This window comes from Podarcis pityusensis (assembly GCF_964106645.2).
Source record: "Podarcis pityusensis genome assembly, chromosome: 11".
Classification (NCBI taxonomy): Eukaryota; Metazoa; Chordata; class Lepidosauria; order Squamata; family Lacertidae; genus Podarcis; species Podarcis pityusensis.
The window spans coordinates 34,760,197-34,785,158 of NC_138036.1; the positions used below are offsets into that span (position 1 = coordinate 34,760,197).

General features: G+C 40.6%; 1 protein-coding gene across 4 annotated transcripts in view; it reads left to right on the forward strand.

Moving 5' to 3' along the window:
* ADGRV1 (adhesion G protein-coupled receptor V1) overlaps window positions 1-24,962 on the forward strand; it is a 236,191-nt gene that overhangs the window by 24,638 nt on the left and 186,591 nt on the right. For all 4 annotated transcript variants that reach the window (XM_080972136.1, XM_080972135.1, XM_080972133.1 and 1 more), the window contains 12 exons: window positions 467-1,032; window positions 2,340-2,610; window positions 6,477-6,806; window positions 8,163-8,339; window positions 9,875-10,098; window positions 14,477-14,603; window positions 14,692-14,874; window positions 15,363-15,543; window positions 16,460-16,623; window positions 17,833-17,956; window positions 18,857-19,123; window positions 20,724-20,850. In XM_080972136.1, the coding sequence (XP_080828262.1) occupies window positions 467-1,032; window positions 2,340-2,610; window positions 6,477-6,806; window positions 8,163-8,339; window positions 9,875-10,098; window positions 14,477-14,603; window positions 14,692-14,874; window positions 15,363-15,543; window positions 16,460-16,623; window positions 17,833-17,956; window positions 18,857-19,123; window positions 20,724-20,850 (2,741 nt within the window). The remainder of the gene's footprint in view (window positions 1-466; window positions 1,033-2,339; window positions 2,611-6,476; window positions 6,807-8,162; window positions 8,340-9,874; window positions 10,099-14,476; window positions 14,604-14,691; window positions 14,875-15,362; window positions 15,544-16,459; window positions 16,624-17,832; window positions 17,957-18,856; window positions 19,124-20,723; window positions 20,851-24,962) is intronic.

Consider the following 24,962-nt stretch of genomic DNA (forward strand, 5'->3'; position numbering starts at 1 on the left):
GCATCTAATACTGTAGTTGCTTTTAAACCCAGTTCTCTGTTGGTTCTCATCCTCTCCACCACCCCATGTTCTCCCTACTACACACATAGAATAGAATAAAAAAAGCTTTAAATCAGTATAACCTGAAAATATGTGCAGAGATAGTTGATGAGCATCAGAACAGGATCAGAGGTTGGAATTCTATGCAAATGAATACAAAAGGGGGGAGAGTCTTAAAAAGAAGCATTATATTTTAAAAATTAGATGGCAAGCTGAAACTGTAAAGCGTTCCTATTATTAAAAAAGGTGAATAATCTGAGTGAGGCGTGCATTTTTCTCTTAGTGCATCTATGCTTCAATGATCATTTACACCAATATTTTACAGGTTAAGGAAATGCAGGATTTCTATTTCAGTAACAAAAAAATCGTTGATTTGCACATATTTACCTTTGATTTGAGTTATCCTTAATCATAATTTTTTTTCTAGATACCAGAAGATGATGAAAGATTTATTATTCATCTGAAAAGTGTAGAAGGAGGAGCTGAAATCAATACCTCAAGAAATTCTGTTGAGATTATTATTAAGAAAAATGATAGCCCGGTGCGATTCACTCAAAGTGTTTATATGGTGCATGAAGAAGACGATATACTAACAATCCCAATAGCTCGGGGTAAAGATGATGATGGAAACATAATTGGACCGGATGAACATGAAGTCTCCATTCGCTATGCTGTTGTAACTGGGAATTCAACAGCACATGCACAGCTTAACTTAGACTTTCTAGATCTACAGCCAAACACAACTATCATTTTCCCACCTTCAGTGCATGAATCTTACATAAAATTCAAAATCATTGATGATGCCATACCAGAAATTGCTGAGACATTTCATATCATGCTACTTAAGGACACTTTGCAAGGAGATGCTGTTTTAACAAACCCATCTGTTGTCCAAGTTACCATTCAGCCCAATGATAAACCTTATGGAGTACTATCTATCAACAATATCCTGTTTACTCGGCCAGTTGTTATTGACGAAGATCAAATGTTAAGGTACTGTTTCCTTTTATTACATTGGAAATGCTAAGGTAGATTTAGGAGAAAACTAGCTAGAATTTATTTGAGAAAACAAATTTGGGCTGGGAAAATGCTCGTATTGCCTTGTTGGTAACTTTTATCAGGGCTGTTTAGCACTGAATTATGCTTTGCCTTGCTCTTAATGAATGCCTTAAATTGAATTAGGACTAGTGCTTTGGTTAGAATTCATAGGGAACCTACATAAGTGTACAGATTCCTGCTGCAGTTGTTCGCACTCCAGTGTGTGGAGGGCTGTAGAGGTGGATGTTGAGACACATCAGAGTGGGTGGAGCATGTCCTTGCTCTAAGTGTCATTATGTGCTGGGCATGGTGCCAGAAGAGTACTAACATCTGTCCATCTGCACCCTAGGTGTTCTGAATAAAGTAATGGATTGTCATGAACCCTGTAGTGCTGTCATGATTGAGCCTGGGTTGGCAGGCTTTGACTGAAGAGGAGGAGGAAATGGGATGGATGAACTGTTGGGAACCTTGGTTGGAAGAGAGATCTCCCCTTTCCAACCTGATTTTAGAAGGGGGATGCCAGCTATCCACTCTGACCTCCCTGCGGAGCACAGGGTGTTAGTGGAAGCTGGGGAGGACTTTGCTCAGCTGAGTGGGGAAACTGAGCTGGAGGCAGTGTCAACAGAACAGGGGCTGGAACAGGAGGGTGCACTCTTGACACCTAGAACCAGGTGCCAGCTTTGCAGATGGGAGCAGATCCACCCACCCCAGTCTTGTAGTCTTGGCTTTCCCACAAGGCAAGAAAGCCTAGCCAGTTAGTCTGATATGCTTTGTCTTTAAATGCTAGTGGATGGGGCTGGGAAAATTTCTGGGGCATCTTTGTCACTTCTGTCCAGTTTTGAACTTCCTTCCCTGATCCTGAGCCGTGACTCCAGAGCATTGTGTCTGCTGCTGAGCCAGAACTGTTACCTGCCTGACTAAAAGTCTCTTCCTTACTTACAAGTTGGAGTGTCTGTCTGCATGTGTTGGGTAGGAGAATTTGGATCAGAAGAATAAACACTGCACAGGACAATAGCCCAGGACCAGTGCAATAGCACTGAGTGGGGAAATGATGAACAACAGAGATCAGACACCATTCAACTTATTTGTCAAGTCAGTTTGCATAGTTAACAATAGTTTAACTCAGGAAGGGCATTTAACTCCTGCAGTGTTTATATATTGGAGTAACTTGTAGGTTCATTTGAGTGCTTCATTATAACTCTAGTGTTTCACTAGAGTTAAAATTAGAAAATCGTTTGTTAATTTCTGTTTGCAACCTCTAGGTACGAAGGCATCACAGTTGTACGAAATGGTGGAACACATGGAAATGTTTCGGTTTCCTGGATTATAACCCGCAACAGCAGTGATCCTTCGCCTGTGACTGCAGACATCACTCCAGACTCGGGGGTATTGCATTTTGCCCAAGGGCAGCTGATAGCATCACTTCCTCTGAACATTGTTAATGACAATTTCCCTGAAGAGGCACAGCCATATCTGCTTAGGATTCTGGCTCATACAATAAAGGGGGGTGCGGAAGTGAGTGAACCAGCTGAGGTAGGTCTGCATTTATTTGCCTAAAGAAATACAAGCGTTATAGCAAGATGCCAATTTTATCCAATTAGTATAATTATTTAAACCAATTATTTATATAATTGGTATATTCTTTATTTTACAATCCTGTCTGGCACCGTTGCTTCTCCAGTCTGTTGTTGCTGTTGATCAGCTGCATTGCATTGACACTTAAACCTTATACCTCAGGACACTGGTCAACAACAAATTTGTTGTTTGCATTTTTTCAGTTGATTTAGGACGAATCTGATGTGCTGAATCCAAAAATCACATTGGTTTTGCTCAATCAGGTCAAGTTTTTGAGCTATGGCCACATGTCGTTTTTTTACATTTTTGTTCACGTGTACGCTTGTGTGGAGCATTTTAGAAGAAGTTGGTGGGGATAAAATGCCATGTCGAATAATTGTTTTGATTGGAAATGATTATTTTAATGACAAGAAGTATTCAGGTCCGATAGTTCTGGGTGATTATGTCGAAAAGGGATTGGTTTGAAGTCATAAAACCTCGAAATCTTCCATAAATTGGTACGGCTGGGATCAACAGAAAGAACCGGAGCAGCCTCAAGTATCCTGATCTTCAATCAGCACGTCGTCCTGTAGCTCATTGTGATGAAATTCCAGTGCCTATCTTCGGAGAACTTCCTGACATTAGTGATGAAGATGCCTCCAGTGTTGAAGGACATGAAGAAGAAGAAGTGGTTCTTGAAGATGATGCTCCACATCCATTTTCCCAAAAGGAGTTGAATGATCTAGCTCGCAACCTCAGCTTGTCAAAGGACTCTGCCAAACTGTTGGCATCCAGATTGAAGGAAAAAAACCTCCTTTCTGACAGTGCTCGCATCAGCTTCTTCCGCAACAGACATCAAGAGTACCTCCGTTTTTTCTCGGAAGAGAAGGACTTGGTGTACTATGCAGATATTGCGCAGCTTCTGCTCAAGCTTGGAGTGCCACAGTACGAACCCAAAGATTGGAGACTGTTCATTGACAGCAACAAGCGATCACTGAAATGTGTTCTGCTACACAACGGCAACCAGTTTGCCTCTATACCCCTGGCTCACTCGAGTACACTGAAGGAGAACTATGAAGCGGTGAAGTATGTGCTGGAGAAAATTGGTTATGATCAGCATAAGTGGTTTATTTGTGTTGACCTGAAGATGGTGAACTTTTTGTTGGGACAACAGTCTGGCTTCACCAAGTACCCATGTTTTCTGTGCATGTGGGATAGTAGGGACCGTGCTCAGCATTACACGAAGAAGGACTGGCCTGTGCGGGAGGAATTGGTGCCTTGCAAAAAAAGGAACGTCATCAACGACCCTCTGGTGGACAGAGACAGAATACTCTTCCCACCGCTGCACATCAAGCTTGGCTTAATCAAGCAGTTCACCAAGGCTCTGGACAAGGATGGTGACTGCTTTACTTACTTGTGCCAGGCTTTTCCAGGATTGACCATGGAGAAGTTGAAAGCTGGCATCTTTGACGGTCCTCAGATCTGTCAGCTCATCAGAGATCCAGAGTTCGGAAACTTAATGAACGAAGTGGAACTGGAAGCAAGGAAGGCATTTGTTCTGATAGTGAAGAACTTTCTTGGCAACAATAAGGCCAGAAACTACGCAGAACTTGTCAACAACATGCTGACTGCTTTCAGAAACCTGGGCTGCAACATGAGCGTCAAGATGCACTACCTATTTTCACATATGGACTGGTTTCCTGAGAACCTGGGTTCAATGAGTGATGAGCAGGGGGAGAGATTCCATCAGGACATGAAAGAGATGGAGACCAGGTATCAGGGTCGCTGGGACGCAGTCATGATGGCTGACTACTGTTGGACTCTGAAGAGAGACCTCCCTGCCGCTGAGCATTCCTGGAGTTCCAAGAAACGGAAGTTCAAGCCCTGAAGTTTGAAAAATGGTGAAGCAACATGCAACTTACGTGTACTTACCTTTATCAATGCCCACCATTCAGTTTACAGTAAACCTGACCTGATGGAGAGAAACGGATACCATTTCCTGATTCAGCAGTGCAAAAATACCCTAAATCAGTTGTAGACATCTAGACAACATTCAAAAAGTAAAAAATTGTTCCCCAGTGTTAGCTTTCTTATTCTAGGAGTCGGTAATGGTGTTTGTGTTGGTTTCATGCTCTCATTCAGAACCCCTCATTGCTAACAGTTTATTGATAACCAGGACTATGTCACAATGCTAGGTAGCTAATCAGATAGAATGTGCCAGCTTTGACCACTATTTTATCTAGTTCTTTTCTCCTGATCTTCTTAGCTGCCAATGCATATAGTGCTACTTTATAAATTACAAAGTCATCAATATCACTCAGCAGCCATTTCACCCTTTCCGCCCTGTTTGAGTGTGTTCCATTCGTAAGCAGAGGTTTTATAAATCGGTCTCTTGCTTCTATATATAGCGGGCATTGCAATAAATAGTGGTACAGATCCTCTACGCAAGGTTGCCCACACAGACAAAGTCTCTTCTTGTGCTGTACTTTGCCGTACCGACCATCTACCACCGCCGAGGGCATCGATTGGAATTGTAATTCTGTAAAAAGCGATTCTAAGTATGGCAAGTGGGAACTTTTTCAGATAACTAGCTCGGCTGTGCTCCATTTTGATAAGTGGGAACCATGGTAAACTTTTGGTAGAGGCAATTGTGGTTGAATCCCTTTCTGCATCGGACCTGAAGAGACAATCTCTTAAGTGCCTCTTATCCATCTTCATGATCACCTGAAGATCTTGTAATTGATATTGGGACAAGAGGCATTGGATGCCATTCTTCCAACATTTGGTCTGTTCTCATTCTGAGGTAGCTAATCATATTTGGCTACATGATGACATCAGGGCAAACAAAATAAATCCAGGAGGGTAAAGCCTTATTGTTCAGTTACACAGAGGATCCCAAGCAATCAGTGTTAGTGCTGTGAATGTGGTGGCATTGCTCCACTGCGTTGCTGGTTGGATTTTGTTAAGTTACAGTCTCAGTGAGATCAAACGAAACCAACTGAGAGAGATGAGGAGAGCAGGCAGTGTAAATAAATAGGCAAAACATTTTCCCAGGCACTGCTGAAAAATCCTCCGAGAGAAGCTTTTCAGTACTATTGAAAACTCCCCCCCTTTTTTTATTTGCTTTACACTACTGGAAAAGTAGTTTTGCTCAGAGCTAGCTTCCTCCCACTCATAGAGATACTATGGAATGATATTCCTGCCTAACTTAGCATATTAGGATGCTATGCTAAATTGGACAAGAGTCTGATGTCCCTGTTACCTGAAAGGGTTCACCTCTGTCCTGAAGAACTTCTGCCGTTGAACTTAAGTGGCTCAGCAACCCTTTGTGGGCTCCATTTGGCTGTTCCTTTCAGGACATCCTGGTGATGATGCAGTTTTTTTTGATACAATTGCATGTTAGATGGATTTCCACATTATGATGACTTTGATTAGCTAGCAAAATGTTCAAGGGTAGAATGAGTGGGGTAGCAATATGTTCTGCTTAAGACCCTCTATACTTGACCTTCCTGGTCATGTTCACCAGTTGCTCCTTCTTATGATGAGTTGCTACAATAAGCAGCTTACTTCCAGCTGCTGACATGAGTGTGGGAAAATTCCAGGAGCACAACAAAGTTTGTCACACATCCTTTACATGGCAGTGCTGTTTGCACGAGCACTGTTAGCTGTCACAAGTGGTGGGGTCATGTAAAGTCAGTTAGTTCTGTGGTTGCATTGCCTGTCTTGGGAGTGATAAAAATCTCATAATCCAATCAATACTTACAATGGTGATCTGATAATTAATTTATTATGATTTCTAATTGTAATTTGCTCTTAATATGAATACTTTGTTGTCATTCTTGTAGCTTTTGTTCTACATTCAAGACAGTGATGATGTTTATGGTGTAATAAAGTTCTACCCTGCAGAGGATCAGAGGATAGAAAGCAGCCCCGATGGACGTTTTTTGTCTCTTAGCTTTGCAAGGCAAAAGGGAACAGTGGGAGATGTGAGACTGTCTTATACAGTCCTGTATATTCCTGCTGGGCCTGTGGATCCTGAGCGAGCCAAAGAAGGTGTTCTAAACATTTCAGGAAGAAGCACCCTCTACTTTCCAGAAGGAAGAACTAGAGAAATTATAAAAGTACCAATAAGAAATGATGCGTTTCTTCAAAATGGTGCCCATTTCTTAGTACAGGTATGTGATATGGTATAAAATTGTCATAACTTTTATGTGACACATCAGTTTAATTTCTTATTATAGCATCAATAACATGAAACATCCCCTTCATGTTGCCTTATTAGGGAAGTCTAATGTTTTTCTTGGATAAACCTTATTTCTACATGCACAGTTTAGAATGAGGTTTGTGGAAAGAGGAAGTGACATGAGAACGCAATTGAAATTAAAGAAAACATTGGTAAGAAAGAAAAGATTAATTATTAACTGGGCATTTTTCAGTGCCATAGCCAGTTCAATCACCTGGTATAGCCTGAAATATAACTCAGTAAAAATATTTCTGTACATTCCAAATTCAAAGGAATACAAAATTCTTTAAAGAACTCAGCTAGGTCAAGAAAATATCTAAAGCATCAGTGGATAAATTGCCCTTTGGGAACCTCATCCACCAAACTTTCTGTTACTCTTGCATTTCCCTGTGGGACTTTCTTCTGTTTGGCTCTTTTAAAAGTATCAGCAATGGTAATAGTAACAATAGAAACCAGTTCTGCTGTGTGCTTTTTGGGGAGTTTGGATGCCTGTCCAATCCCAATCCCAGGAACCCACACTGTTATAAAATTGATAATAAAAATAAAAGTTTGGATGCTTTGTTTTTGCTCAAGTCTGTGAATGGAAGGAGCTCCTTCTGTGCTGTTAGATGATCCTTCTATTTTATTAGACTCCGTCTTGATTTTTTTAAATAAGTTGGTGGTTTCCAAATATTTTTAATAAATAAATAAATGTTCATGGTGTGAAAAGTTAGGACCCATGATAATGACTCCAAAACAGAGAAGGCACAAAATATTGTAGAAAATTTTGTATGACTATCATGGAAATGGATTTTGTTTATTTTCTTCTCCATCTCCTGCTACTGTTTCCCTTCTCTATGTACATTCATTGGGAGTTCAGTGTAGGTTCTTCAGCAGGTTCTAACATCTTCTGGGCGTTAATTTACTGGATCCTGGAGTCTTCCTCTCCAAAATGGTTCAGTTTGATGGAAGAATGCCTGTTCACAACCTGCTTCAGCAATTTACAGTTACTTATTCTGATGCAGAACTGCACATGTGATTGCATGTTTTCCTTATATGTTCAAATGTGACAGGCATAAAGATCTGTAGATGTAGTGTTTTCCCAGAATAACTGAGAAGTGGAAATAATCTCTTCCTATCATGGGAATTATGTATTATCATTTTTTGCAACAGGATTCTGCAAATTCCTGGTCGGATATGTGCAGCTTACATTAAAAATATGCAATAACTAGTTGCCCTGTCCTATAAATCATTGTACCGTATGTAGGAATGGCAGAGAATCTTAAAATCTTTATTCCTCTTATTGCAGCTTGAAAAAGTTGAACTGCTGAATATCACTCCTCTAGTTCCACCTGTAAGTCCTAGACTAGGTGAAATTCAAAACATCTCCTTAAGAATTACGCCTGACATTGCAAATGGAGAAATTGGCTTTATCAGCAATCTTCCAGTAATTTTACATGAGCCAGAAGATGTTGTTTTTACAGTAGTAAGTAAATCTTTCTTTAAATGTTGTTCTTGCATACTGCACATTTTCTTCAGAGAAAGTACAGGATCTGCCTTCACTTAACACGAACTTCTGCAAGCTAGTGGAAAATAATTTATTTTGCAACACTTACTTATTCAAAATATTTCTCATGCCTTGTCATCATGGTTCTGTAATGAAGAAAAATAATCTTAACAACTCTGAATCACAGTTAAATTGAAATGTCACCATTTGTTCCCTTCAACCTATGAAGATGCTACTCAGAGGTAAGGGTCATATAGTTGTAATAAAAGTTATATTTTCCTAACTCCAGGTAAAATCAAGTACTAGATAACACGGTTCCCTCCAATTTCTCAAAAGGTTTTTTTGTTCCATGTAGAGACTTCTTTTTTTTCTGCCTCATTCTCAGGGTACTTCAGAATTTTGCTCTGTGTGGGGTTTTAGGGTTACTTCCTTGTTGTGAGGTGGCAAAGGGGCGATGTTTTTGGCCACATCTACACCACACATTGGGACGCGGGTGGCACTGTGGCTTAAACCACAGAGCCTAGGATTTGCCAATCAGAAGGTTGGCGGTTCAAATCCCCACGATGGGGTGAGCTCCCGTTGCTCGGTCCCTGCTCCTGCCAACCTAGCAGTTCGAAAGCACGTCAGAGTGCAAGTAGATAAATAGGTACCACTCCAGCAGGAAGGTAAACGGCGTTTCCGTGTGCTGCTCTGGTTCGCCAGAAGTGGCTTAGTCACGCTGGCCACATGAGCTGGAAGCTGTATGCCGGCTCACTTGGCCAATAAAGCGAGATGAGCGCTGCAACCCCAGAGTCGGTCACGACTGGACCTAATGGTCAGGGGTCCCTTTACCTTTACCTTTACACCACACATTTGAAGTACTCTTATTCGACTTTTAAGAGTCATGGCTTTCTGCAAGACGAATCCTGGGAACTGTACTTTTTTAAGGGTTTACTAACAACTCTCAGCTCCCTTAACGAACCACACTGACCACTGTTTTCCTTCCATGTAAACATTTTTCCAGCACTCTGCAGCCTCCCCTGCTGCCCACCTTTCCTTACTTTTTAAAAAAGCCCCATGAGAGGGGTTGGTTACCTCATGATGTCTTCATCTGGGCCTTGAAATGTGGGCTCCTAGGTAGGCTACGGAGTGAAGATTGCTGGTGAGATGATTTGTAGAAAGGAAGCAATGTTACTCACAAACATCTCTCAAAAGGAAGATGAGCATGACAAAAACTCTGCATCCCAACCATGAGAACTTCACTGATTTTTTAGTTATTTGAATTTTCTCCCCCCCCCATTTTCATGTTTCATTAATTTGTGACGCACCTTACCCATATTTAAAAGATGCCATACAATTCTTTCAATGCATTTCATAGGTGCAGAATGCTGTAGAAGTTAAAAATAAATCAATCTATGTGCTATTTCAAAAATGTGTTTTCAGATATTTGATACTGGCTGTAGCTTGGCATCTAGAGTTGCATGTACATTCAATAAGAGAAAAAAAACCCTTACAGAACTTGGTATACATTCTAGACCTCCATTCCATTGCATCGAGATGGGACTGATGGACAAGCTACTGTCTTCTGGAGCCTGATACCCTCTGGCCTCAATCCAAAAGCTGTAACTATTGATGATATAAGCCCTTTCTCTGGCTCTGTTGTATTTTTATCTGGACAAAGTGACACAGCAATCAACCTTACTGTCAAAGCTGATGATATCCCAGAAATGAATGAGACTCTAATATTGTCATTAGACAGGTATTATTCTGCAATAATTTGTCACAACATACTATTTTTTATATCCTGATTGTATTATTTTATGCACTGGCTAACGTTTGTACGCTTACTTGTGGGGTGGGGTGTATTGAGTAAGCCCCATTAAGCACAGTAGAATTTATTTCTTAGTAAACATGCATAGATTATTCCGTAAATGTTCATAGACACCTTATGCATCCATGACATTTTATATGTTGAATCAGAGCCATAAATTGTTTTTTTTTTGTTTTTTTTAAGAATTCCTTTGACTCATAGGTAATATGCAAACAGATGGCTCTATCATATTGGTTGTCCGCTGAAATTGTTTCTGCATTTCCTTTGGCAGATAACATTGTTCTGAAGGCACAATTATGCTAAATTTCCATTTCAGTTTCATGTAAAGTTATACTTCTGTCAAAATGTGCCTGTAATGATCTGGTTCTTATAATGCCATACCATTCAAAAGTAATAGGATTGATTTTCATAGTATGGTGTCTCAGAGACTTAACACAAGAAAAGGAGTTGAATTTCATTTATGATATTTCAACTTCTTTGCTGCTGCCTCCACAGGTATTATGTAACTTAATTCCATACAGAGTATTGCTCATGTTTCCATACTTAAGTTATACTCTTCCTTTTCCAGTTAGTTCTTATACTTGGTGAGCTTCTGCACTGGGTATAAATATTAAAGTGACAACAGAGCTGATTTGTTTTTTAAAAACTAGATTTATCAACCTTAACGCTATGTCTGATATTATTTATCTGGTTCTACATCACATTTAATGTACACATTGCTATAAAATTATTGTACTTTATCAAATCATTTGTTCAGAATTTCATGTTAGATCAGCAAACGTGTGGATCCTCAGAATAACAGGAAATTGGAGGAGGGGGCAGTTTCAGGGAAGGATCCTCAGGTGCTACATTCTAGAGTGATTCACGTGTGATAGGCTGATGCAAACTCCCTTCCTGGAGCTGGATTGGATGGCTCCCATGGGCCAATCAGGTTGCTGCCTTCTAGAATCCTACCTGCCTATTGTTCAAGGATCCAAGCTCAAGACATAACACCAAGTTGCTGGGATGGCATCTATAATTCCAGCATGTCCCACTCATCCTGGATTTGGGGCGGTTGAGGGACATGCCTTAGCCAGTGGTCAGAGATGGTGGGAGTTGTAATCCAACAAGATCTGGCAACCCAAGGTAGAAGAACTCTAGGTTACACCATATACATTATGTATATGGTATACACCATATACATTATGTATATTGCTTATCAAGAATATGAAAGTGCTTGTTTTGTAATCTTGGCCTAAGTCCAGCACAGGTTAGCTCACTATGGTGTCAGGTAGGCTTAACTGTTTGGGATTTGGGCCCTGGTGTCTATAGTACTGTAACCAGCTTTCTGTCCCTGAGCCTCTTTTCCTGTCATCTTTCCCCCTTCAGTCAGTTTGTGGTTCATAATGCCTTTGTGAAAATGACATTCCTTATTAGTGCTTTGCTGAAACCTGTCCTCCACTTTTTATGCTTTGACTTGCTAGTTTGCTCTTGGCAACCTCATTTATACTCAGAGGTGTACCTAGGCTCTCTTGTGCCCTTGGCAAGGAGCTGTATCGGTGCCCCCTATTCCTTGTGCCCTTGGCGAGGATCCTCCACCAAGGTACCCCGAGGAGCCTGCACACCTCACCCGGCTGGCCAGAGCAGCGAAGGAGTGGCCCAGGAAGTGTGAGGACAGGCGGGTGGGCTCATAGCCACTTGGAGCCAGACGGGGGAGGTGTGATTTGAGTGGTCCCCTGGTTCTGTGCTCTTGGCGGGGGCCAACCTAGCCAACCCCTAGGTATGTTCCCTACTTATGGTACACTATTAGAGTCCTGGCATTTATCTTTGTTCTGCCTGCTGAACCCTTTGGGAAGGGGTTATGTCATCTTTGCATACAACACTTAGCACAGGTTTTCTATGCAGAGAGGTTTTTTTGCAGAACTCCTGTGAATTTCAGTGGCAGCTTATGGAGCAGACATTGCCAAGGACAAATGCCATTCACACATGCTTGCATAACTAAGATATACAGGCAGACAGCAATTTATAATGAATCAAAGTAACTGGGGTATTAAAAATGCTAGGTTAGGATCAGAGGCACTATTCCATTTCCATCCATATCTTCTGACAAGTGGTTGGTACCGTTAAGGATTTGTTTCGAGACGATAAAATGTTGGGCTTGGAAAATGCTTTCGCCTCTTACATCATTCTTACAGTTTGATTTACTGAAAAAGCAGCCACAAATAACACTTCATGCTGTTTTAACTCCTGCCTAAATGAGGCCTTTCAAATATGTCCCCATTACAAAAATCTGAACAATGGCAACCCCTGCCCTTCTTTATCTACTCAGACAATTATTTGGGCAGCGTAGTGGGATGGCAGGTCCTGGAGGGTTGTGCATCAATGAATAAAATGGGTTTCTTTTGTCTAATTAAAAGCACTGAGTAATTACAGACGGTGCTGAATAAAATTTACTCAGCTGCTGTGTAGCCTGTATGCCTGCACAGTGCTTGGCAGTTGGCGGCTGGCTCTTGGAGCAGTGCTGGCAGTGAAGGCCTTGAATGGTCCTTGACATCCCAATTGGTCATGGGGTCATCTCCCATGAGTGGGAATTGCTGAACCTCTTGCTAGCATTAGTCAAACAAGTGAGTGCCAAGCAAGTAGAATTCCCATAAAGTGAACATTAGCTGCTGGAAAGGTGCTGGGTTTTTTTAATTTTTTTATCCCGCCCTGCTTTTTATTTCCTCCTCTAAAGAACTCTCCTACAAAGAATCTGGCAAACAGTGGTTTTATTTCTACCCCCCACTTATTTCTCTCTGTATTGACAGGGTAGAGACAGAAAGGTTTGTCGTGTACTTTGGGTAAGTGCAGCAAGCTGTGTCTTTGTATTCAGTGAATCAGCACTTTGTTTTGGAAGTGGTTGGTCTGGACAAGACTGTGTCTCCTTTAATATTTCTTTCCTTCTGAAGCACCATGCCTATCGGACCTCCTTGGGCAATGCATGCTTCCTGTTGCTGTTTTATTTGGGAGCATGGGGTGGAGGACTGAAAACGTTCCTTTATGTAGGGCCTATGAATAATAATAAAAAGTTATGAATGCATGGCTTGGTGTTTGATGTTTGAAGATAATGCAGAACAGTAGATTGGTTGTTCTGATTTCACCACTGGGAAATCAGGCCTCCCAAATATGGTATAATGGAGCTGAATAATTCGAGTTAAGCAGAAATTGTTTTCATCCTCAAATAGATTGTGTGTTTTCACTGCAGTGTTTAGGGAACATACATCACAACCCTATGCACATTGACTTGGAAGTAAATGCTTCCATGTTCAGGGAGAATTACTTCCATGTAAGCGGGTTTAGGATTGGGGTTTTATTGAAATAAATTGCACATATTAGTGCTGCAGCCAATTTCAATACATCATTGATCATTTGAAAACAATTAATACAAATTACCTAGGAACATAATATCTGCATCTTTGTATGCTCCAGCAACTAATCAAGAGCTTAAGCATTAGTTAACATTAGTTAACAACTTCAGTTCCTGAAGTTGAGTATCACTTCAGGAACACTGAATTTGGTTAAGAATAAGATTCAGATTTAGTGTGTGTATGCACAGAAACCTTTGCATTGAAGCCATTTTAAAGGATTCTCATTGGCAGTGTGAGCTCTTGAAATCATCTCTGCTTGTTGGGTAGATCTGCAGCACAGGAAACAATCAAGGGGCAAAATGTCGTCTCAGATGAAGTTGGAAACAAAAGATTTACTTTCAACAACTTTTCATAGCAAATGTTATTGGAAAGTTTGTTACATGTTAGCAGGACACTAAAACCTGCTCTTCAGTGCTTTCAAATCCAGCAGTGCTTTTAAAAGCTTGCCATCCAGTACTCTTGTATGTCACTGTGTTTTATTGTCTTTCTCTGTGTGAAGTGTGCACGTTTAATCTTTTTTTGAGAAAAAAATTCTAGGCAAATATAAATAAAATATAGTCTGTGCAGAATGACTTTGTTCATTCTTTGTTTAAGTACAGCTTTTGTATACCATTTTTTGACATTCATAAAGTGGTTTTACAATACAAAAATATGAATGCAAAAAATAATAATCAGTCAAAGGCAATATAATAAAAGAATAAGAAAGTGAATAATATATTCAATCCATTAGCAAATAAAATGTGTGTTTGCTCCAGAAAGGGAGCCAGTGATGGGGCCAAATGTACCTTCAGTGGGGAGGGGATTTCAGAATAACATGGTTGTTGTTGGTGGATTTATTATTATTATTATTATTATTATTATTATTATTTAATGCTTAACTAACTTGCTAGTTAAAAGCATCTTTGGAATTATTTCTTCAGGGTGAATGTGGAAAATCAGATCCTGAAATCTGGATATATTAGCCGTGAAGTGGTTATTCTGGAAAATGATGATCCTGGAGGAGTGTTTGAATTTTCTTTATCTTCAAGAGGGCCGTACAGGATAAAAGTAAGTGCTCAGAAACTAAACCCCTTCCATGATGGAACCACACCAAATAAGAATACTGAGTCTTTTGGATTTTTGATTTGTTTTAAAGGAAGGAGAATCTGTTGAACTTCAGATTGTCCGGTCCAGGGGAGCCCTCATCAAGCAATTTCTACGTTATACTGTAGAACCAAGAGACAGCGAGTTCTATGGAAGTACAGGAATCCTGGAGTTTAAGCCTGGAGAAAGAGAAATTAAAATTACGTTGCTAACAAAGATGGATGGGATTCCAGAGGTAAGGAGAGGCAGAAAGAATTCCTCATGCCTAACCTGGAATAATAAAGGATTCACTTCTGACATTTAGTATCTAAAACATCCCCCTGAACTGATTGGATTTTTGGTGGGTTATGCAGTGTTGAAAATGCTACCCTTGCCCTAAGAATGAAATAATCATGGCCACTTTGTGTTGAAATGGAGGAGGAAATGTTATGTTTCTGTTTCCTGATTCTTTTTTGTGTTTTCACATGTCTGTAAGTTTAAATGAGTAAGCTATATTCCATGCTCTCAAACACTAGTCATCTACAGAGGGCAGATTTATCATTTTCCATTTGTGTCTGATAGGCAGTTGTGCTATTCTTAAAATATGAGTTACACTTTCCACATCCTGAGGTAACATTTGCTAAATTTTATTTTACGCTAGCTGATCGATAAATTTGGACTGGTCTCTTGATTGCTATGAGTGTTGCCAGACCATATTGTTCTGATTTGGTTTCCCTGTTCTAGTTGGATGAATTTTACTCAGTGGTTCTCAGTAGCCACGGTGAGCTGCCAAGTAAACTGGGAAATGCCACAGTCGTCAACATAACAATCTTGAAGAATGATGATCCCCATGGAATAATCCAGTTTGCTGAGGATGGATTAACAGTAACAATAAATGAAAGCAAAGGCAGAGACTTCTATGCTGGTAATTCCTTACTGCTCTGTTGTAGGTTAGCTCATATTAACTCTTGCCATTTTATCATAAATTGGTAACTTAATGTCTCTCAAGACTCCTTCACCTGATACCCCTCATAGTACAGATGCTGCTGCTACAGAGTTCCTTCCTATACTGTAAAATCTGGAGCCCAGGTAACAGAGGAGGACTCCACTCTGTGGCTCTTCCACATGGCAATATTTGTCTACCTGAGGTGTGAGGAAGGTGACACAGGTATGATGAGCCGTAGTCTCCGCCCCCATTGTTCTGCCCGGACACTGAGGTCCAGCTCCGAGGGCCTTCTGGCGGTTCCCTCACTGCGAGAAGCAAAGCTACAGAGAACCAGGCAAAGGGCCTTCTCGGTAGTGGCGCCTTCCCTGTGGAACGCCCTCCCATCAGATGTCAAAGAGATAAACAACTACCTGACATTTAGAAGACATCTGAAGGCAGCCCTGTTCAGGGAAGTTTTTAATGTGTGACATTTTAATGTATTTTCAATCTTTGTTGGAAGCTGCCCAGAGTGGCTGGGGAAATTCAGCCAGATGGGCAGGGTACAAATAATAAATTATTATTATTATAGTGTGTTACTGTTTTAACATAGCTCAAGATTTCTCATCTGGGACCTTCATGACATGAGAAGTGATGCTGCAGAAGATGCCATAGCATAGTTCTCGGCTGCAACAATAACAACAGCAACAACAACAACAATAATAATAGTGGCTTGCTATTTATTGAGCTTGCAATAAGCAGCATTCTTCCTTGGGATGAATATCTGTAAATGAGTATATGCCACTTTCATAGTTACAGATACTTATATTTTAAAACCGTTTTTTCTTTGAGTTTTTCTACTCGTCTTTGAATCTCTTAATGCTGTACATTTACCAATTAATGCATTTGTGTTTCAAAGCGGTGTTCAGAGTCTTGCGAAGCCAAGGAACTTTTGGCAATGTAACTGTGTCTTGGGCAACTTACCCAGCTTCTACAAAAGACATCTTCCCGGAGCAAGGGACAGTTTTCTTTGGAAATGAAGAATTTTCAAAAAATATCACCGTATATTCAGTGCCTGATGAGGTAAACACTTTTATGCAAGTAACTTTTTTATTATTATTAAATTAGTTTTCGAGTTTAATATTTGACATTTTCAACACATATAGAAAAAGGAATTATTCAAAGACTCCCCAAAACCCCTCCCCCACTCCCCATGACTTCCCCCAACTTCCCCCTCTGGTTCATTCAACAATCACTGCTTCTGCTTCATTTATTTTCCTTATTTTGTAGTCTTATCCAATTGCTCTTATATTCTTCACCTTTTTATATCATATCTTCTTACATATTATATTTTACCTTAATTCATTTTCAAATTGCTTTTTCTTATATTTTACATGTTATCATTGTTGTAAGCATTACTCAAACCCTGCTAATGAGTCCATTTCTTTACAGTATTTCTGTAAATCCAACATCAATGGTTCCCAATCCTTTTTAAAGTCTCTATTGTCATTGCTTCTGAGTGTTCCCATGAGTTTCACCAGTTCTGCATATTCCATCAGTTTAGTTTGCCATTCTTCCTTTGTTGGTATTTTGGCGTCTCTCCATTTTTGGGCTAGGAGAATCCTGGCTGCCGTTGTAGCCTACATAAATAGCTTCTTCCACTCTTTTGGCAACTCCAGTCCTGTAATGCCTAACAAGAAAAAAAGCTTCTGGCTTTTTAAAAAAAGTTTCTTTAAACATCTTCTTCAATTCATTATATATCATTTCCCAATAATTTTTTATTGCTTTATAACTCCACCACATATGATAAAACGTGCCATCTCATTCTTTACATTTCCAACATTTGTTAGAGCTTGTTCTTTACATCTTAGCAAGTTTAACAGGGGTCATATACCATCAGTACATCATTTTCATGCAGTTCTCTTTCGGAGTTACACAGTCGGTAAATTTTAGATCCACATTCCATAATTTTTCCCAATTTCCATTTGTATATTATGTCCTATGTCTTGTGCCCATTTAATCATTACAGATTTAACCTTTTAGTTTCCCATTCTAGCAACCATTTATACATCTTCCTTCAGTTTGAGAGCCTCAATTTTCTTTCTTTTTTGTAAATATATGAAATGATCATCCTTCAAGCTACTGGGAAATTATCATAGTAGGCAAATATTTGTTTTAATATTCCCATTATTCTACAGGTGTGTTCCATGATTTGCAAGAGTTAATGCTTGGCAACTTTGTTTTAATTATACAGCATTAATTATACATACATTAACTTTTATATTTTTTCAGATACCTGAAGAAATCGAGGTATTCATCCTTAGTCTTTTCAATGCCACAGGGGGTGCTAGAATTGGAAATATAACCACTGCAACCTTGCAGATTACAAAAAACGACGACCCAATTTATTTTGCTGGTGAGAGATCTTCAGTGTAGCTTATATTGAGTGACGGATCTGAAACAAGATAAATAGGACTGGCACAATTTGCTTGGCTTTCTCTTAATTTGTAATCTCCTATGTGCTCATTTTTATTTATTTATTGCATTTATAGCCTACCTTTTGGCAGCATGGTATGTCAGATCATGGTTTGTAAAGGAGCTTCCAAACCAGGATATCAAACCACAGTGTGTATTAGATGTGGTTTGACATTATTTCTTAGTTTGAAAACCATTGACAAATGGAAATTTGGACCATTGCTCCATCTCAAGAAGTTCTGAGCTATGGGAGGAGGAATGAATTTATGAAGCTGAGTACTGAACAGAGGGGAAATGAAAGCAATAATGGTATTACTGTTGTACATTTCAGAATTCATGCCATATTGTGGGGTCCTTAACTATGGTTAGCAGAAACCATGGTTTGGTGTGATGTCTGCATTGTGCCACTTTAGTCTCAGTTGGTTAGAACATGGTGCTGATAATGCCAAGGTTGCAGGTTTGATCCCCGAATGGGACAGCTGAATATTCCTGCATTTCAGGGGGTTGGACTAGATGATCCTTAGAATCCTTTCCAACTCTATAATTCTATGATGTAATCTGTATTGTGATTATTTTACTGTAAGCCATTTAGAGCATTTCAAACCCTGAAGGTATAAATATAATGATGGCAGTAAATCTTTGCCTGGAAGCTTATTAATGTGTTAGGCTCTTCTCCTAATATGTAAGGTAACAGTGGAGTGGAGACATTCAGTACTATGAAACGTGTATCTCATTATAAAGTAGATTTTTTTCTCTTTACTGGAAACAATATTTGCAAAGGAAGGTTACAGTTCTGTTGTATTGATTTCTCTTTCTTTTGCACACTGTATATGTATTTCAGATCCCGTTGTTGTGAAGGCTCATGAAGGTGGCATTGCTAACTTTGTAGTCATAAGGAATGGCTCAGATGTTGATGCCGTTTTGGTTTCGTACGCCACTGTTAATGGAGGAGCCACTGCTGAAGAGGGAGACTTTATGCCTAGCGAAAAGAGTGGTGTGCTTTTTTTTGATGTTGGAATACGAGAACAAAACATAACCATGTTTATCAATGATGACGATACCCCTGAGTCAGATGAGACTTTTTATATCCTTCTCTTCAACTCAACAGGTTCAAATGATTATTTGATCTCTATGTAAACTAAGCAGCTGCTGCATTTCTGATGTTGCTTTTCTCATTTCGTGAATGCTATTTTGGGGGAGCTGATTAGGGTATTCCCATGCTTCTTCACATTAAAGCATCCTTTTTATACCCTTGTGAAATGTGCAGTGTGCCTGCATCCATGCAATTGGGGCTGGTTGTAATATTGCTGGATTAGAAGCAAAACAAAAACACCCAGCTGATTTGTTTTGTGACAGACTTTTATAGAGATAATTTGGCTTTCATTATTTGTGTTGGATATTAAAACAACCAATATATATGTAAATAACCCCCAGCCTTACATATATAGAACAAAAGAGAAAAAGATAAGCATAAGTGGCTAGGTATAAATTTACAGGGGGTTAAGTGCAATCTTTCGTGTGCAAATGTGTTATTGTTCTGTGCAATATATTTGATGTTTTTATTGTTGTATATAAACTTCATGACAGCCATAAAGTGGTGCTCTATAATAGTCGGTTCTCTCATCCTGTTATCTTAAACATACAAGCTCAGGCTGTGATCTAGAAGACTTCAGTCATACTGGGTTCACTTCCTTGGCTCTAAAGTAAAGATAAATAAATAAATAAATAAATACAAGCTCCGTTTACCACTTAGGATCCCAGTGTCAGGTATGCTAAGAGCCATCATCCTATCTATTCAGACTTCTGTTACTCACAAACAGAGCCCATTTACTCCAGTGTACATGATGGCATGCTGTTTTCAAAGGCTACCTTAGCTTTTTTCTTTTAGACCCCGCTTGGGCAACCTCTGTGTGAGCAGTGGAGGAACAAGACTATGTCTTCCGGCCATGGCTACCAGATGTGCCTGTCTACCTTGGGATGCCCCATAAAAGCAATGTTTGGGCATAACATTTGCATAAAACAAGGGGGGAGCTGCCTTCAGCCTGAGATCCCCATTCCCTTACTGGCAGGGTCCACATGCCAGCTATGGGCAGTCAGAAGCAACAGTTGGTGGGGCAAAAGATAGAGCAGGCTACTTCCCAGAAACTGGGAAGTTTCTACACTCCCACCTCATCTGCACATCCTCCAGGCAGACAAGAGGCATTATCACAGTTCACATCCGGCCAGGCAAAATCATTTGAGGAGAGTACAGAGCTGGGCTGTTGATGGGCATGGTCTGGGGAGAGATGTTGTGGTCCAGGGAGAGTTATGAGGGCCAGATAGACCTGATTGGCTTGAAGTTCTCCATCCCAGGCATACAGTCTTCTACACACATATAATCCAACACATATCAGCCAGAACTTCACATCCCACATACGCAAACCTCTTAATTCAGGCCTGCGTGAGTTGGATTTTATGCACACAGACCATATGCAGATATATTTCCCACATATATGTCTGGCAGGACCAAGCTTGTGTGTGTGTGTGTTGTGGAAAGGCATGCTGTCCCTTTTACAACATACAACGGGAGAAGGTTGTCTGAACTAGATGGCAGATATACAGAATCTTGGATCTAGAAAAAACATTAGGCTAGGGTATGGAATTTCCCTCCCCATATATTATGCTGTTTGCTTTTAGCATTATCTTTAAACAAAAAAATTGTTGCTTAGGAGACACAGTGGTCTACGGATCTGGAATGGCAACAGTAATAATTGAAGCAAATGATGACCCAAATGGCATCTTCTCATTGGAACGTACAGACAAAGCAGTAGAAGAAGGCAAGACCAATGATTTTTTGTAAGTAACACTCAACTAAATGCAGCTTGTCACTTCAGTAAATATCTTGGATACACTTTCCTGGAATCAATTCAGTCTTACTCGTTCTTGCGACAGTAAGGTTTTAAGCAATCAGAAGTGCTTCAAAAGATGCTTCTATGTCAAAAATTGCACAAGGGGAAAGTTTTTAATATTTGCATAGTTTTAGAAGGCGTTTAACACGTGACTATTTGTATATATGGACCTTTCCTGGAAACAATTCCCTTCTACATTTTTTTTTTTTTATGAGACAATATGATCTGTCAGGGCTGTACCCTTGGGAAAAAATGGAGTCTCCCTTCTGGCATGTGTAAAGGAAAATCCAAGTGTGATAACATGCACTGCTTTGTAGAAAGGAAATTATAAGAAGCTATAAGGTAATTTATGAAAGTAAATATGCTGAACGGAGTAGATAGTGGGAATCCCTTTCCAAGATGACCAGCTGAATTGGCAGATCAAGATAATAAAGCTATTTCTAAAAATGTTCAAATGGCAACTTTGAATTCTGAATGAACATGTAAATAAAAGTTAAGAATTATAAATAAAAGTGGGAATCATGCTGCTGACCCTCCAGATATTGTTGGAGTTGTGGCAGGGGGCAGCATGTTGACAAAAACTGTGTTAGCGCGTCTAGCAAGTCATGTTCAGTGGAAATGTTTGCTTTGAAAATTCACCTCAAGCAATTCTTTTAGTTATATAAAGCTTCTGATGTTTGTTTTCTTTTCTGAATATTTGTGTTAATCCTGAAAGGATTTGGGGAAAGAAAATCAAAACCTGCTTGTCTTGAAAGGACTTTCTGCAGGCTATTATTGGTGCTCATTCATGAATGTACCCAGGGCCAGCAGGGTTTAAAAAGTTATTTTTGTTTGACTGATGACCCTTGTTATGCTGCCAATTAACTCAGCAGGAGGTGTAGAATCCGTTGACACTCTTACAAGTGCATTGGTAGGCCATAGAGATAATCTAGTGAAACTCCAGTAATGATTCTGGTCTAAATAGCTGTGAAGAGGATTTTCCCTGTGGTGTTTATTTCTCCCCAAAAGTTGCTGCTGATTTCTCCCCCCCCCCCAAAAAAAAAGAGAGAAAGCTTTTTCTTTATTTAGGATATGACTAAAGCTTTTTGAATGGCCTGGCTGTGAGTTGAGAGATTTTTCTTAAATTGGTGAATTATTATCTCAGTATTCTCAAAACATAGCACTCTATGAGTAAACAAGCCTTTGTTAAACACAGTTGTTGAGTTGAAAAAAGACAAGTGGGGGCACAGTGTGTCTGCCCTGTAGCAAAAGGGACCATGGCTATTTCTTGTGACTACTTCAGAGTTTTCCTGTGAAAGAAATTCACTAGGCACCTTTTCCCAAAGCTGGACTGTTACAATTAAGTAAGCTTCCCAGATGCTGTACCTCATTCTATCGTGGCTCCATTTCAACTTTTCAGTGAGTTAATGGAACGTTATTGTTCCCAGATTAATTAATTACTAAAGCCTTGTTATTGCACATTGTACAGAGGGGAGGCAGAATGCCTCTGAATACTGGTTTGCTGGGAACTGCAGGTGGGAAGACTGCTGTTGCACCAGGTCCTGCTTGTGGGCTTTTCCTAGACACTTGTTGGCTGCTGTGAAAACAAAATGCTGGACTAGATAGGCCTTTGGCTTGATCCAGAAGGCCTCTTCTTATGTTCTTAATAATATATTATATGCAGTGCCGGATTTACGTATAAGCTAAACAAGCTATAGCTTAGGGCCCCACTCTCTTGGCACCCCCCCCCAAAAAAAAACAAAGAAAAAAAACCTGATGTACATTTCCAAAATATAAGATAAAAAACAAATAAAATAAAACCTACATACAGCAACAGTGTTTTGTGCTGTGCAGGCTCCTATGATGTAAGAAATGGGCCCCGCCTGCTAGCCTGCTCCCTAAAATATCACTGGTTTGCTCATTTCTAACAGCGACAATTTGTTGTTGACAAATAACATCTGGACATATGGAGGGCCCCATTACCTTCAGTAGCTTAGGGCCTCATCAAACCTAAATCTGGCCCTGATTATATGTGCCTTGGATGTCAGCTAATGTAAAATATAGAAGATAGAACTATTGTTCGCAGAAACTTATGACAGTGTTAATCTTTGTGGACAATGCGATGTATACACAAGAACAAAGGCTTTTGCAGTGAGAACATTGTCATAGCCATCTCTGTCTATGCAGCAGAAATCTGCTCCACTTAAACGTGGGGAGGAGTTGCGGTGGACCATGTGGCTACCCACTCTCTTCAGGGGGCGGGGGAAGAAGTCCCGTATTGCCCGGAGGATCCCGGCTGCGTCATCAGTCAGCCAGCCAATCCGCTGGCTGGGGGGCGTGGCCAGGACCCATTTAAGTGGAGGTGCAAGCCAGAGAGCTTTCTCTTGGTTCGCTTCCTCAATCTGGACCGTTTGTGCGTTTGCTGCTCCCGCTCCACGGCGCTTGCTGTCTCGTCTGCCACTGCGCTTGGGGCTTCTTTCGTAGACTGAGGACGACCCCGCTAGCTGCCTCCGTCCCTCCATGGAATTGCCTCCTGCCTTGGAGTGTGGTATTGTTTATTTGTGTGTGTGCATGTTGGGGGTGGGGAGGTGTGGCCACCACCTCTCCCTCCAAGCTTAAGGGTATTCAATCCGGGGATGTGGATCTTGTCCGAAGCCCGGGGTGGGGCTAGGCCATGCCACAACCGCTTTGGGAACCCTGGTGGAGCTCAAGTTGGTTTGCATCAACAGGGCTCCCCCTTCTGGTGGTTTACCCTTACCGGACTCCCTGTGCAATGGGCAGGAGTCAGATATGGTCGGGTCTATTCAATACCTAAGCCAATACCACTCACATTCTGTAACCAATAAAGTTGTGGCCAAAATTTGCCCAGTAACATTAACCAAATATCTGTGGGCTGGTGTTTTTTATTCATCATCAAGGGGGTGGTTACGGGGTCTCGACACACAAGTGCATGCACAGAGCAGCCTTCAGAACTGAAGTGGAGACCTAAGTTGTGTGGGAGATGTCTCTGAACATTTGAGTTCCTCCTGCACATTGAAAGGAGCCATTTGTAAACAACAGTGTCTGGTTTAATACATATTGCCTGTAGTTAGTTTATTTCCTGCCACTCTCCATAGTTTTATTCTACTTGTAATAACAAGATTCATTGATGTTACTTGTCTGATTCATTCTAGTGCTTTTGAGTCTATCTTGCCAAGCAGCCAGTGGCTGACAGAACAAATCTTCTGCTCTATGTTTAGTTAACTTGGGCTGTAATCCTGCACCTTGCACAAGCAGAGTGAAGTGCAGATTAGCCTTTCTTAAAAAGCCAATAGCATTGCTCCCTCATTAAGCTGCCTTTACACAGCATTCTGAGAGCAGGAATGGACAAATACGGTATATCAATTTCTCATTTTTTCCAGTCTTAAATTCTGTTCTCTGTAATTATGTTGTCACATGATAAACAGGCAGTTTGCCTTGCCCACCTGTCAAAATGCATCCTGTGGGACTTGCAAAAGTGATAAGGAGGGGGGGAAAGGAGGAATACGGGCAGCAGGTCCCATTCTCTGCCTTTGCTTACAAAACATACCCTTCTTTTCCCTCTGCTACATCAAGTGGGAAGGAAGGAAGGAAGGAAGGAAGGAAGGAAGGTAGGAAGGTGCATTTTTCCAGCAAAGGGAGGGGACTTCTCCTGCATACCACTAATGCTTGCAAATGTCTGCCTTGGCCGAGCATAAAGGTAAAGGGACCCCTGACCATTAGGTCCAGTCGCAAACGACTCTGGGGTTGCGGCGCTCATCTCGCTTTACTGGCCGAGCGAGCTGGTGTACAGCTTCTGGGTCATGTGGCTAGCATGACTAAGAAGCTTCTGGCGAACCAGAGCAGTGCACAGAAATGTAATTTACCTTCTTGCTGGAGTGGTACCTATTTAACTACTTGGACTTTGACGTGCTTTTGAACTGCTAGGTTGTCAGGAGCAGGGACTGAGCAACAGGAGCTCACCCCGCCACGGGAATTCAAACCGCCAACCTTCTGATCGGCAAGTCCAGGCTCTGTGGTTTAGACCACAGTGCCTGATCCTGATAGAACACAAAGCCAAAC